The sequence below is a fragment of the Bidens hawaiensis genome, unplaced genomic scaffold, assembly GCF_021521415.1.
Source record: "Bidens hawaiensis isolate Kalapana, Puna unplaced genomic scaffold, B.hawaiensis_p1.1 tig00042984_1, whole genome shotgun sequence".
Classification (NCBI taxonomy): domain Eukaryota; kingdom Viridiplantae; phylum Streptophyta; class Magnoliopsida; order Asterales; family Asteraceae; genus Bidens; species Bidens hawaiensis.
The window spans coordinates 1-16,254 of NW_027505817.1; the positions used below are offsets into that span (position 1 = coordinate 1).

The window sequence follows — 16,254 nt, forward strand, 5'->3', positions numbered from 1 at the left end:
TGCATCTTGGAATTGAGTAACTAAAGCAATTACACTGATTTACAGTGATATTCTTTAATCACAATAAATATGTCATTCAAGAAATAAACTAATCATCTAATTAAGAAGAGACACCAGTAACAGAAATTCATGCACATCCATTACAAATATCATACATATCAAATAATACACTCTCAAAGTTAAAACAAGCAACCATAGTGTTACATTTCATAACACAACAATTTATTTATTTATTGTGCAACATTTATACGTTGCATGGCTAAGTAGGGCAAATTTCACAACCATTGTCATGGCTTCTGCCATAATTCGGTCTTTTATTAGTACTGATATATCTCATTTTGAACTGTTAGTGGGTATGGTATGTTAGTCATTGTAGGGTCAGTGTCCGCAACAATATATTGCATCTCCATCTGTATTAGTGAAATTAATTAATATGACTTAAGATGATCCAACTTTAGAACCATAAATCCCAATAATATTTTTGCCAAGTTGTAATATTTAGTTACCTGCTCTTGGAGGCATTTATTTGCTGCTTTTAGTATCCCTTCCTGCAATACAGCAAACAAACAGATATTTGGTTCAAGAGCTTCAACATGCATCGAATATAGTTCATGGTTGTACTTTACACCCTGCTTGCGGTGTGGAAAAAGTGAAATTGTACTAGTTTTGACGTTATTTTACTAATTTAATGAAAATACGTTAAAAGTGACGGAAGGTTAATCATGCATCATGTGGCGACATTGATAACCGAAAGACAAGGGTATATGCACTAATCGCTGGTTGAGTGCTATGTGTCTTATGTCCAAGGCTTAATGCAAAATTACTACCGAGCCAGGGGTCTCATCGGAACCAGTCTCTCTATTCCTATGGGGTAGAGGTATAAAGCTGTCTGTATCTTACCCTTCTCAGACCCTACCATAACTTTGATGTTGGTTGGATTTATTGAGTACGATGATGATAACGATATTGGATCTCTATTCCTATCCTCATCCCCTTAATTTAAGAGAAATCATAAAAACTATTTTCTCTTCTATATATCGTGTTCCACGTCTTCATTCCCCAACCAAAATATTATAGGGGATCTTATGGTACATCGTCATATTTAGCGTTTCACTATTCATTAAACCATGCATCTTTTGTGAATGCTTGGGTGTGAAAGAAATAAAAGAATAGTGAAAAAAGAATAAAGAAGTTATTATAAAAAGAATATAACAAATTTAAAAGCGTCAATTTTTCTACTCCCCTAAGGTCACCCTTGGTAGTTCCTATCCTATACAATGGGGAGCCAATTTTTCTACTCTTCTAGGGCCCCTGAATTCTTAGGGATCGATGCCCTGGTAACTAATGTACAATACAATGGTGGGATGTGTGTTGGGGGGGGGGGGGGGGGGTTAGCCATCAATGATATTCATGAATTATATTGATACCATAAACACTTTTACGGAAACAAAACCTTTCGTCCAAACCTAACCTTAATCTCTTCGCCAGCTCTCTCCTTCATCATTTCAATTCGATCGAACATGTGTAACACCATGAAGGTTGACGTCAGCGATCCTAAAACATCAACGCTACATCTAGCCTACATCGTGACTAATATTTTGAACAAGATCAGAACATTAGACGGAATAAAGGCCACGTATTACTCATGGTCGAAGCTCTTCAAACTACACGCAAAGACGTACAAGGTACTGGAGCACATAGATGGAACCAAAGCTCTAATAGAATCCACAAAAGACTACACACGATGGGTCAAAATTGACTCAATGGTATTGCAACTGACTCTCTGATGAATTATTTGCCCTTGAAAAATATACGACAACTCGTGTTACACGGATCAATATCCATTAAAGTTCTTGTGCAACCACTCTTGAACATGAATTCTCAAACTCGAACCTTTTACTCAATTCTTGATCCAACATGGATGCTTATTGCCATAAATGTAAAGAATTCATTGATCAAATTGGTGATGTTGATCAATCCGTAATTAGCGAGTCCGGATTAGTCCTAAAATTAGTTTTGGATTTTCCGAGAGAACATGATGTTTTCGGGCATTCATTAACCAAAGCTCCCTACATGGGACACTGCTTGCATGCTCCAGCTCGCACATGATCGTCAAAACGTCTGAAAACAACAAACACAAGTACGCCCACCTAAAGGTTCCAACCCTACCTTTGGGTGGGATTCCTACAATTCAAATTAACATGGCAACTCAAATTACTAGTGTTAACATCAAGTCATGAAAAGTGCCAATATTGAAGGCGTGGAGGATATCAATGTGGCCATGGGCATGGTTATTGGTTAGTGCCCAAAACCATGGCTCAATGGGTGGAATTCTCCACCTTCTCTATGACACGCCCAAGCACCATTTTTTCCTTCCATAGCAGCAGGAAGTCCAACACCAACCACCGTTCAAGAGAGCTCCTAGAGGCTCAAACTTTTTGCTAGCTTTGAAACATGGGCCAAAGGAAAGAGGAAGACCAAACAAAGTCGCGGTCAAAACAAAGAAAAATATGTCATAAAAGTTTCACGAGATCTTTTTTCTCTTGAGAGATCCTTCGAATACGATCAGGGGGGATAGAAGCCGTGGTAGGCAGGCCCGGCTCAAGGGGAGGGTGACGAACCCGGGCTCACTCTCTTGAGAGACCCATATTTGTTTAAATTTTTTTTTTATTTTATATATAATTTTGTTTTAACACAAAAGCTTACAAAATGACTCTTTAGTTGAATCAAAAGTGTTTTAGACTAGGGAAACAAATGTCATGGGTTCAATTCCCATAGTTAGTGGTTTTTTTTTTAGAAAAAAACTTTCATTTCTGTTTTATATAACTTATTTAGTAACATGTTTATTATTATTTATTTGTTTTGGGCTTTTGAAAAGCAATAATTGAAAACACACTTTTAGGTAGGGATGACAATGGGTCGGGTTTAGGTATTCCCAAACCCATACCCGGTTATAAAAGTCTGTCCCAAACCCGTCGGGTTTTAATCCGGTAATTAGCCGTCGGGTTTTGGGTTTTCCCTTCGGGTTTTGATAAAATGCCCGTCGGGTATACCCGGTTCAAAACCCGTCGGGTTTCTATCGAGTTTTGATAAAATATAACTAATCGATTACAAAGATGGTTACCATAAAGGTAAAATATCTCAAATAATTGACATAAAAAGGTTTCAACAAATAATATATTTGGAATATAGTATATGTATAATATAATAAACTATATCGGGTACATCGGGTATATAATCGGGTAAATGAGTCTTTGCTATCGGGTAATCGGGCCGGCTAATCGGGTATATTAGAAATCCCAAACCCGTCCCAAACCTGCGAAAAAATTCAAAACTAATCTCAAACCCATCCCAAACCCTAGGTATTACCCGTCCCATTTATGTCGGGTTTCGGGTTTTCCCATCGGGTTCGAGTTTTATTGTCATCCCTAGTTTTAGGGGCCCTTTTTTCATTCGTCCCATGCCTCAAAATTTTAAGTGATTCTCAGAGACGACCCTAGTGGTAGGCTAGTGGCTGACTAAATTCGATTGACCTCCTCGGGCCCAGATTTTCACAGCAACAAAAAGTATCGGCGGCCACTTGGTCACCAACACGAACATGTTTACCGAACCAGTGGCAAAGCCTAACATGACACTTTGTAGGTTTTATTGATTATAGGTGGATGGGTCTATGCTACATCTATTACACTTTTTGTACTCTAATATCTGTTTTAGCATGAAACGTCTACTTTTAAAGAGATTTTACAACATGTCCTTATTTATTTATTCTATGTTTTTTTATCTGTTAGACCACCATAGTGCTGGAGAAGTTGAAGGAGAATTGGAGAAGAATGGGGAGGAACAACCCCCCCCCCCCCCCCCCAAGATGGACGAGGAGAAATATTTCTCGTCCAAATGTTGGGGGCCCCGCCTCCCTTTTATTAATTTTTTATTCATATATCCATTAAAATTGTGACACCTCACCCCTTGAATTTCTCTCACATCACTACACCCCTAAAATACAATTCATTTTCTTGCAAACTGGACACCACGTAGCATACTTCTCCTCTCATTCTCTCCTTATCACTACGCATGGTCTTATTAATATATTCATCTCACGACTTTATTCTTATAGGTAGTATGCTTTCTCACCACTTTATACTTATATAGATAGTATGCTATAATTTAATATTATTGGTGGTTTTTTATTTCACTCTATCCCTTGTGAAGTTGGGATGGGGAAATGCTTTTCCTCGTCCCACTAATCTGTAACTTTTACCTTTTTTTAATTGAAATTATGATATATCTTTTTTTTTACTATGTGAAACTCGGCCTTAGAATTTTTATTATGCTTTCTCACCACTTTATACTTATATAGATAGTATGCTATCATTAATATTATTGGTGGTTTTTATTTCACTCTATTCCTTGTGAAGTTGGGATGGGAAAATGCTTTTCCTCGTCCCACTAACCGGTAACTTTTACTTTTTTTTATTAAAATTATAATATATCTTTTTTTTTACTATGTGAAACTCGATTTTAGAATTTTTAGATGTTTAAAAGAATTTTTATCTTTATCAAACTCTAGGCCCAATAATAACTTCTATTATGTATGAGATTTTATTAAATATATTTGTTTGTTTAGTTCATTGCACATGGTTAAAAAGGCTATATTATAAACAGTTTTTTGAATCTCATACCTTATTTTTAAGCAACTGGATTTCTTGAGACATAATGTCCATCTGCACGTAAAGACATCCATTGAAACATCATTAATTTATTTTGGTAATAAAAGTTAGGTAGTGTTTGGTATGCATAAATGAGAGGCGGAATGGAATAGACCATTATGATGGAATGAAAAAAAATGTGTTTGGTTGGTCAATGGAATGGAATAACTCATTACCATGGTCCATGGCCATTCCATTCCCCCTAAAATATCTCGAATTTCATTCCATCTCACTTTCACACTATGTCAACTGCACCACCCTCCCACCACCATTACCCATTGCCCTCCCACCACCACCACCACCTCCGCCAGCACCCACCACTGCCTCCGCCACCACCCTCCTCCGCCGCCCGTCACCACCACCACCCACCTCCGGCGCCAACACCTACCACTGCCCGTCACCAGCGCCGCTCACCACCAACCATTGCTCCCGCCATCACCACCACCGCCCGCCACCCGCCGCGTACCATCGTCACCGCCACCACCACCCACTATTAGCACCACCTGTCACTACCAACAATCGCTCCTGACTCCCGCCCACTGCCACCGCCACCCACCACCGCCACCATCCACCACCACCACCACCATCCCACCGCCACTCACTACCATTTTTATTCTGTTACAACTTTTTCTAGCTTATCAGAAAATAAAGACTAATAATTTATTTCATTCCCAAATGGTAACAAAATGTGTCAATGGAATGGTAATTATCCATTCCATTACCACATCCATTCCATTACCTCGTTCATTCCATTCCATCGCTCATTCCATTACCCCATCCAAACAGACCCTTAAGTTTTTCAAGACTACTTCACATACCATCATGCAACGTATTTTTTTTGGAACGACCAACTACGTAACGTCGGGTATTCCGTACGCGGCCCCATTGGCTAAAGGTAGCCCGAGCCGGCCACGAGTCCGGACGGATGGAGCCCCTAGCGGTCCACCTATTGAGGGATTCCCCGGATAAAACCGACCCCCACGCCCGCCAAACGGCACGACAGCGAGGAGCCGGTAAAACCAGGTGAGATCAGGACTCGAACCCTGACAAGCCAGGGATCCCTCATATCATATAAATTGGTGATAGTGAGGTTTGAACGCCCTAACTCTCACTAATAAAGTGAGTGCTGTGCAACGTATTAAGTGACTGTTTTCTATCTTTCCTTTTTTCTTTTTTATTTTATTATTCCATTAAATTATGTAAAGTTTCATTAAATGCATGTTTCCATATATTGTGATTCAAAAGACGCGCACATAAATGCTTCCATGGGTCATTGAGAATATCGAGTATTCATAGATCGGTAACGTAGAATAAAATACTTCCATCAAACATTTAAAATTTATATTTACTGATTTGATATTTATTCGCCTGAACAAACACATGATCCTTACTTGCAGCTCTTTGCTGTCTTTACTCTTTTGAATGCATTTCTTATTGCCGTTAAGAATAAATTAATAAATAAAACACGATCCTTACTTTTGCAGAGCGTACATGATACATCCAGACTTCGAGATTGTTCTCAAGAATTCGTAGTTCATCCAAACTCATTCTTCCTGCACCTCCTTGAAACATATACCTAGCAAATTTGACCAAAATATATACAATTTGAGTCATAGACATAGATATATGTGTAAATTTTATACATCTTTGTGCGCGCGACAGAGGAAAGCATATGAAAAAGTTCTTCGTGGTAGCTATACTTTTACAAGAAAAAGAATTAACTTAACTTTATAAATTATTTTATACTTATAGTTTCATTAAAAAAAAGTCTTGATGATACCTGAGGCCTTTTTGAAGTACGTCAATCTCATTTTTCAGCATGTTAACCTCCATTTTGGATTCCTGTAATTCAAAAATTAATGTTACATTAATTACCGTATACTAGTTACATTACATCAGCAGTAAAAAATTAATGTTGATTGGTATGAATTGTAGAATACCCAATTACGGCTTAAAATATATGTATTCAGTGAATCTTATTGGCGGTCACAACATTTTTTTATGAGGGACGATCAATGGGTTTAACCAAAATTTTATGTTGGGTGATCGAGATTTTAGTGTATAAACAATTCAGGAAATTATATGAACTTATGTAGTTCCAAGGAGTTTATGTCATTCGTGGTAAAAGTTCTTGGAAAAAAAAATTCAACTGGAACTTTTGTGATGTTAAAACTCAATAAAAGTGTTACACAATTTAAAAATTGACTGTTTTCAAATTATAGAATTCGCAACTGAAATATTACGAACAGAACCAAATTAAACAAAGTCCGTAAAGTTTAATTATACGTCTTAGCTAGAACCTTATAAAGGACAAGTCTTTTCAAGACAAAGTGAAACTAAAAGTCAAAATATACCATGAAACATTCTTTTTTACGAGGAAAAAGTTTACGTGTTGCATTTTGAATCGATTATAACTTTCTAAGTCTCATCGTTGAATGTAATTCGCTAGTGCAAGCTACGTGTAAGAGAGTCGTCGTGACATTAAGAACGAATCAATGATTAATGCTCTTAAAAGTAAAATAAAAGATTTAAAATTTTGTTATCTTGATTAGATATTTTTTTTAGATATTCTCCTTGACCACTTAAGCATCCACTTCTCAACATAAGGTATATACGGAGAGAAAAAGAGAAATACAGACGTACCAGAGCTTGCTTTCCATCAGCTTGTTCCTCCACATGGCAACGGCTAGATTTCATATACTTATCTATCAGCCCCTGCATGCTCCTTTAATATTCACAAATGCATAAAATATGTTAATATTCGCACAATTAATATATATATATATATATATATATATATATGATCAAATACATTTTATTCTTAACATGAAAATAATGAAAACCAATATGCTGTTATTATTAGGTTTATTTTTATAAGTGTTTGCTGTTATTTTTTGTTCGTATTTGTAATTTTTTATTATGAGAGGTTATAAATATTTGCTTATTTATATTTTGTTGTTATTATTAGATATTTTTCTTTTGCTGATATAAGTATATGTTGGTATTTGCTGTTATTATTTTGTTCTTGATTTTGATTCTTTTGTTGTAATTTTTAGGTTTTTTTCTTTGTTATTACAAATAATTGTTTATGTAGATTGGTATTGTAGTTGATATTGTGTCTTACGTTCTCATTTTTTTTATATATAGTGGAAGGTTTATGTGCATTTCAGTCTTAACATGAGAATGTAGTAAATAATACCAATTTATAAAAAAATGAGAACGTAAGACACAATATCAACTACAATACCAATCTACATAAACAATTATTTGTAATAACAAAGAAAAAAACCTAAAAATTACAACAAAAGAATCAAAATCAATAACAAAATAATAACAACAAATACTAACATATACTTATATCAGCAAAATAAAAAATCTAATAATAACAACAAAATATAAATAAGCAAATACTTATAACGTCTCATAATAAAAAATTAGCAAATACGAACAAAAAATAACAGCAAACACTTATAAAATAAACCTAATAATAACAATAAATTGGTTCTCATTGTTTTCATGTTAAGAATAAAATGTATTTGATCATGTTTCTATATATATATATATATATATATATATATTAAATGAAAACTGTTATTAAAAAGAAAATTTAAAAACTTTTAAACAATTACTGTTTTTTTTTAAAACTTTTATGTAGTTTCTTTTTCGTTTTTCCATTATTCTTATATTTTGATATTGTTTAAAAAAAAAACACCCTTGTAGGTAAGCTCGTCGGTGCGGTGCATACATGCAAAAGTGTTGTGTTGCACAGAATACAACCTATTACACAGATTTGATACAAACTATTATATATATGCAATATAAGACTAATGCTCACATCGAATACGCATTAGTAAGTATGTGTAATACAATACTAACGCAACTACATCGACTTTTAATTTTTTTTTTATATTTTTTTGACCCAATTACAAATTTTGTCCTTTAAAAAAAGCCAAATTACGGTTCGTGTCCTTTCCTTGCAGGCGGTGTCCTTTAAACTTTTTTTTTCTACACGTTATGTCCTTTACGCTAACTGGGTTAGAAAAACTCAGTTAAATGCCCTCACGTGAGGCGCATGTGAGGGTATTTTTGTCTTTTCGTCTTTCTGACTCCATACTCTTTCCACTGTTCCTCTTTCTCTCTCTAATCTAAACCACCGGAAACCACTGCCTTTTTTGCAGGTGGTCACCTTCTCCGGTCACCATCAAACCACTGTAGCCAAAAGCTCCAGCATAACGACCGCCACCGTAGCCACCGGAAGCTCCCCAAGAACCGAGATTCACTCTCTTTCTTACTCGATTGCATCTTTATGTCTTCGATTTGATTCAAAGACTATGAGCGAGCTCCGATTGGGGTTCCGATTTGGCTGGAATAAGATGAACAGAGTCCGATTTGGGCGGAATAGGATGAATGGACTTCGATTATGGTCCCGATTTGGCCGAAAACGATGAACAGACTTTGATTATGGTCCCGATTTGGCGGAAGACGATGAACGAGTTTCGATTAGGGTTTCGATTAGGGTTTTGATTCGACGTCACCTGCAACTCCTCTCCTCCACTCCGATTACCTCCGCTGACGTCACCACGAGCACGGCCGGTGGACACGGCAGCTACGGCCTTCGTAACCTTCCGCTTTCCGGAACACCGATTACTACTAACAGTAATAGGTAAACAGGTTGTTCTTCTGTAGCAACTGGAGTTTATGAGTATGAACGGTGTGTGTAGATGACAGCTAGCGGTGGTCATGTTATTATTGTTGATGAATTGGAGTTGGAAGAAGAAGAAGGGTAGGCAAAAAGACAAAAATGCCCTCACATGCGTCTCACGTGAGGGCATTTAACTGAGTTTTTCTAACCCAGTTAGCGTAAAGGACATAACGTGTAGAAAAAAAAAGTTTAAAGGACACCGCCTGCAAGGAAACTTAGAAAAGGACACGAACCGGTTTTTGGCTTTTTTTAAAGGACAAAATTTGTAATTCTGTCTATTTTTTTTACATATAATACAACACTACTACACATATACAATACACAAATATTGAATATATGCAATTAAACACTATTGAACATAAATATACACAGTATCATACATGTGTATCGAAAAAAAGACGCAATGTTGAGTAATATAACACAATATCAAGTAAAAAAGACGAAAAATACACAATATCGAAAAAAAGACGCAATGACGACAATAAATAAAAAACACACTTATAAATAAAAAAAGAGACAATAGATCACAAAATATAACACAATTTTGAGCAAATTAAAACGCAATGTTGAGCAATATAACACAATATCAAGTAAAGATGACACAATGGCATGAAAAAGCAGCACAATCAATGACGAAAATAAACAAAAAACACAATGATAAATGAAAACACACAATGATCTTTTTCCTTAACATTTTATTTTAGAACAAGGAATTCAGGGGAAACATTCTTGTTTTCTTACTGTTTTTTTATTTTGAGTTATGATATTTTTATTAATTTTTTAAATGTATTTTTTTTTTGCCACAAATCCATCTTATTTTTGTTTCTTTTTGTAGAATAATCTGACTCTTGTGCATGCACCCGAATCAAATAATGTCTATGCTATATATACTAGATGTCCAGATGAGAGAATTGATGCATTTCATGCCTAAGAAAGAGTATTTGTAGACACATAATTCAATTCAGACAGAAGGTATAAGTCTAAAAGTCTTACCGTGAAAGAAAAATTGGCCAGCAAGTTTGTATTTAATTTGATTATATGAAAGTAGTATAAAAGTATGTTGCTGTATTACAACTGCTGTGCACACAGAAATGTTTTTATAGGTATAAGACATGAAAAAGTATAAAAAAGTTGCGTTCACGTGTAGAACCACACTTTTAAGTACGTATCTAGCAATAACACAATGAAAGTGACTTCAATAGTTCATTATTAATCAATGTTTAATAAGTGGGATAATATATGCTCCTTTGATTGGCTTAGATTTATTTGTTACATGCTAATATAATTAAGGTGATATATATTTCTTAGTGAAATAGATGAAAATTCATTCGCCATGTTACCATCTATCTAGCTATGGCCCGATGAATCAAAATCTTACATCTATATATGACTATCATATGGTGCATTTTTTTCTTGTTATGAAAGCACATAAAATAAGGTTTATGTAGTGTGCGTACCCGTTCGTGGAAAGCTCATATAGCTTTCCGTGGGCGGAAAAAATGACAAGACCGACTTCAGCATCACACAACACGGCAAGCTCCTTAGCTTTCTTAAGAAGCCCAGAACGGCGCTTGCAGAAGGTCACCTGCCTATGCACCGGGTTCTCAACCCTCCTCATTTGTACCTTTCCTCTTGCCATATCAATCGTCAGGTTTTGCCCCTTAGACGATCTTGTAACTAATTCAATCTTTATGTAAAAGAAATAGAAATTTTTCAAGTCTGCTAAGTTTCTGCAGACAACCTCCCACTAGTTTGAACTAGCTTCGAGGTTGTTGCACTTTCTCCTTTGTGTTTTCTAGCTTAGCTTAACACACATTAATCCATTGTGTGTATGGCCAACAGCTTATATACCACTCACTCCAAAAATTTGATTCTCATGCCATGTTCTAGGGCAACCTAATAAACAAAACAAAACAAATAAAAGAATAAATACTTATGTGACTCCTTTTACAGTTCACTAAACTGTTCAAAAAGAAGGAATCCATTGTGCGTAAAAAGGTTATCAAATCAATTCGAAAATGTTATAGCACTAGCACGCTATTGTTTTTGAAAATAAATTGAGACTAGACTAGAACTATTAATGAAGTTTAGACGTGTAGTCTCATTTATTATAAACGTGATTGAGACCCGTATATTACATAAGGTTTCCAATATAATACTAAAAGAATCATAAACAAAATATAACACACATTTCAATAGGTTAAAAACGAAACGCTACAAGTAAGATTATAAGATGATTTTTAAGCATTGTAATATATTTGTTATCCGTTGTGATTTGTTGTTTAATATACGCAAAAAACAAATTAAATGCATTTAATATAATATGGGACACAAATCATATAACGTAAATATTCGTATTTACATATAATGTAAATATGGTGGAGTGGTAAGAAAAAAGACTTGATTTTTCATGACCCAGATTCCTGTCTCCAGCATTTTGTTTTGGAGGCACCGGGTGATGATATGAGACTAGGCGAGTAGGTGACGTTCACTAGCTAGATCCTTGAACTAAACGAATTTTATCTTATCGCACTGTCATGCCTTCGGGCGAGTGTTCACGGGTGTTGGCTTTAGATAAGGATTTTTTCCGGGTCGAAAAGCGAGTGTATTCTGATATGATGATTTAATCAGTAGCTCATTTAAAGTACTTTAAATTGACCGTTAATAAAATAACGGATCATATTATACGACGCAAATAAACATTTACGAAACAAAACAAACAAAACAAAACATTACGAGGTCATATATATATATATATATATATAAATGAATACACAATGTAATCTAAAAGAAACTAAAATATTTGGTTTCCAATTAGTTAACACAGTAATCGTATTACTAAATATTAATAAAAGTATTAATCACAGTATTAAAAGATATATAAATATATAAAAATAAGGGAGAATTTACTTGCAACGATGTTTCCACTTAAATAAAGAAAATGGATCAGCTATTTTTTCTTTCAAACCAATACAGAGGAAGTGATGAGTGAGTAAAATAATGCGTTTTTAACGTCTAATACCGTGTGTTTTAGTTGTTTATATCAATCGAACACAATTACTTTGATTGGTTTTATGTGTGTAGGTGTTCGGAGCTTAAAGAAACTAACTTGGAGCATTCAAGATGATAATGAATCAAGTTATTGATTAAGGGAAGCAACTGGGAGGGGAGGGGGGGGGGGGGGTCACAACACACGAGCATCAAGAAAATGGAAAACAAAAGATTGAGTACGGCGCAGGCCGTAGCTTATGGTTTGCCACCGTAGCTTACGGCATTGCCAGAGTTAAAATGCCACCGTAAACCAGAGCTCAACCACCATAGTACTCGGGTCCACCATAAGCTATGTTGGCATGCTGTAGTTTATGGTACGCCCGACGCAAGAAGTCGGCTTTTGATTATTTTCTTTCGTATTTAAGCCTGTTTAACCCTAGATCAAAATATCTTGATACCCTAGCAGTTGTGGATGAATTTGGGGCTTTGATTCATCATCTTAACACCTTTCAATCACTAATTCTTCCATGGTTTCATCATTCCAATCCATAATCAAGCTAATCATGATGCAGAGGCAAGGCTAAACCTTTCCTGGTCACCTCAGGTGTAGGGTTTTGTATGAACTGATGTTTTTTGATTTTTATCTACGTGTATGTGAATTGAGTTTTGATTAATCTTTCGTTAATTAAATTTTACGTTTATTTGAGTTGATTAAACAGTTGTTTTTCTGGGTTTTATGTTTATCATCAATTGGTTGGTTTGTGTTCATCAACATTTAGGATTTAGATCTTATAGTCACTAAACCGTTTACCTTTGACCATTGATTTATGTGGAGTTTTATACTAACAAACTGGTAATTAGGTAGACTGAGTTTTGTTGTGTCAATTCTTCAGATTACGTGAAAGTGGATTGTGACTATTTTATTTCATATTTAAGGACCCTAGGCCGAATCGTCTTCATACCTCAGCCGTTGGGGACGATTTTGGAGATATTATTCACCATCTTAACACCTCCCTGTCATCAATTCTTCAATGATTTCAATATTCCAACAAAGAATCTAGCTAATCAGGATGCAGAGGCAAGGCTAAACCTCTCGTGACCACGTCAGGGTGTAGGGTTTTGTATGAACTAATTACTTTGTGAATTCTATTTATGCATTTTGATTGAGTTTTGATTAAGCTTTCGTTTACTTGAACCTTTACATTTATATGATTTAATTAAACGGTTGTTTCTCTGAGATTTACATTTGTCATCAGTTATTTCGTTTGAGTTCATCAGTGTATAGGATTAAGTTCTTATTTTCAATTAAGTATTTACCATTAATCATTGATAAGTGATATGTTTTATATTAACAACCTGGTAATTAAGTAGACTAAGTTAAGTTGTGTCAATTCATTGGATTAGGTTATGTGAATCGGCACGATCAAACTACCGTTTTAGAAACTATTTATCAATTTGGCGAGTCATATCTATTTGATTATCCAATTGATAGAAGTTACAATTATACCATTCATTGCATTACCTGAAGCTGAAGTGTTGTCACCGTTTTCTCAAACCATTTTAAAAACAAATCATTTAAACTTCTTAACATCGTGTGTCCATCTAGTATAATTAATTAGTAAACAATGAACATGAATTGCACTTTCCACTGATTCTCTGTGGAGACAATCTTACTTGCCCATACTAATTATAAGTGATTAAGATATTAATTACTTTGTTTTTATTATAGCATGACATCTACATCAAAATAACGCTGTTACTGGGGAATTAATGCGCATAGTGCTAGTTTAGTGTTTTTGTTTACTTTTTAGTTTATTTTTGTCAGCTTTACGCAAGGTTTTTGTGTGCAGGTAATCTCATAGGTTTATGAAAACGAGATACTCAAAGGAAGACGAGTCGCTTCAGTTTGACCCAGAAATAGAAAAAACGGCAAGAAGAAACCGAGCAGCTCAGAGAATAGGTATGAACAAAATATTTGAAGCCGAATCGTCACAACAAAAAGTGGACGAAATGAGTCAACAGAATAACCAAGACCCACCTAGAGAGTTACCTGAGAACCAAGATTAGCCCATCAACCAAGAATACCCAATACCACAAAACAACCAACCACCACACAATCAAAATCAAAACCCACAGCAAAACCAAAATTGAAACCGTTCCAACCAGGGCGACAACCAAAACCCGTGCAGTTGTAACGATACCCTCTCCAATTGAAAGAAACTTTTATACGCGAATCCGAAAGCTCTGCCTGAACAAGGTAAGACATTGCGCCATCATGTAAAGTTTCTAGTCTTGTGATTATCATTAGGATTATGGGGTTTATACTAACTTACATATACTATAATGTGCTTAACCTAGGTGTTTAATATTAGGAGGCTTGTTAATTATAAACTTTCAAGGTGAGACATTCTTGTTTTTATACAACTCACATTTGCTTGAGACAATTGATTTTCCAATACTGTCATGATGAATTTCTAAACCTATTAAACTCATGACAGATAGTCCAAATTAATGTTTTAAATATATTTTCAAAAGATTTTTAATTACATTATAGTGATTAAGTCTCTGTAGACTTATGAGATGATTACTACTGGTATTGTGGGGTTTTGTATACAAAGCTTGCCTACTAGGCTATTACACGTTACATATTGGACAAGTGTTAGCCAATAAGTAATATGACCACAGTCACAGATACAATCGAGTGACAAGTACCTTCCGGTAATTTGTAAGCAGGTATATGTAAAGCATCTTAATGCTGTAACTGTAAAAGTTGTTATTTACAAATAAATGTACTCACCAGTATTTCCTGTCTTCAAATATTTGTAAACATTTTTCAGGTGACTTGTTAGAGACAAAGGAATGATGCCAGCAGGCTTCTAGCTTAAATAAGTGGCTTGTCACCAGAATAAAGAAATGTGTTTTATAAATTAGGGTTTATCCCTATAAAACTTATGTTTGTATAAAAATGGGTTTTAATCCCAGCTTATGAAATAAGAATCAAGGAGTTTTTATAACTTTGATAAGTTTTTCTAACTACGGTCCTGATGAAATATTTCGCTGCAAATTATTAATAAACACCTATACCGCCACTCGATGTTCACGGCTCCCCTCCCGGGGTATAGCGATCAGGGGCTATGACACCTTTAATGAATCTCTTATAGTAGCCAGCCAACCCTAGGAAACTGTGCATCTTAGTTGGGTTTTGTGGAGTCTTCCAATTCTCTACTGCTTCAATTTTAGCTCGGTCCACATTAATCCATTCAGGGTTGATTATGCGACCAAGAAGCTGTATCTCTCGCAACCAGAATGCACACTTTGAAACTTAGCATACAGTTTTTCTTTCTTCAAAATCTCTAACACTTCCCTTAAAAGCTCTGCATGGTCAAACTCGCTCTTAGAATAAATCAAGATGTCTTCGATGAAAACGATAACTAATTTATCTAACATTACCCGACACACCATATTCATGATATCCATAAATTCCACTGGAACATTCGTTACACCAAACGATATCACGAGAAACTCGTAGTGTCCATACTGTGTCCGAAACGCTGTCTTAGGGATGTTTGCCTCTTTCACTTTCAACTAATGATAGATGGATCTAAGTTCTATACGTGAGAACCAACTAGCACCTTGTAACTAATCGAACAAATCATCAATTCGTGGCAAGTGGCAACGGATATCTATTCTTCACCGTAAGCTTGTTCAACTCACGGTAGTTTATGCATATTCTCATACTTCCGTCTTTCTTCTTAATGAATAAAACCGATGCGCCCCACGGGGAAAACCCTTATCGAGGAGCTCTTGTAGTTAGGACATTAATTATTTCATCTCGGACGGCGCCAGACGGTAAGG

At 35.4% G+C, this 16,254-nt stretch overlaps 1 protein-coding gene across 2 annotated transcripts; it reads right to left on the reverse strand.

Annotated features, from left to right (window-relative positions):
* Positions 1-227: 227 nt before the first annotated feature.
* On the reverse strand, positions 228-11,242 carry LOC143615454 (agamous-like MADS-box protein AGL12). 2 transcript variants are annotated; one of them, XM_077088576.1, is made up of 7 exons: positions 10,866-11,238; positions 7,350-7,431; positions 6,487-6,548; positions 6,183-6,282; positions 4,680-4,721; positions 507-548; positions 231-410 (listed from the first exon to the last, which is right to left on the reverse strand). In XM_077088576.1, exons 1-7 carry the CDS (start codon positions 11,045-11,047, stop codon positions 318-320), a joined length of 603 nt encoding a protein of 200 aa, XP_076944691.1. In that variant the 5' UTR covers positions 11,048-11,238; the 3' UTR covers positions 231-317. The 2 variants fall into 2 exon arrangements, with proteins under 2 accessions (XP_076944692.1, XP_076944691.1); XM_077088577.1 differs by lacking the exon at positions 4,680-4,721 and having other exon boundaries at positions 228-410; positions 10,866-11,242.
* Positions 11,243-16,254: the final 5,012 nt, after the last annotated feature.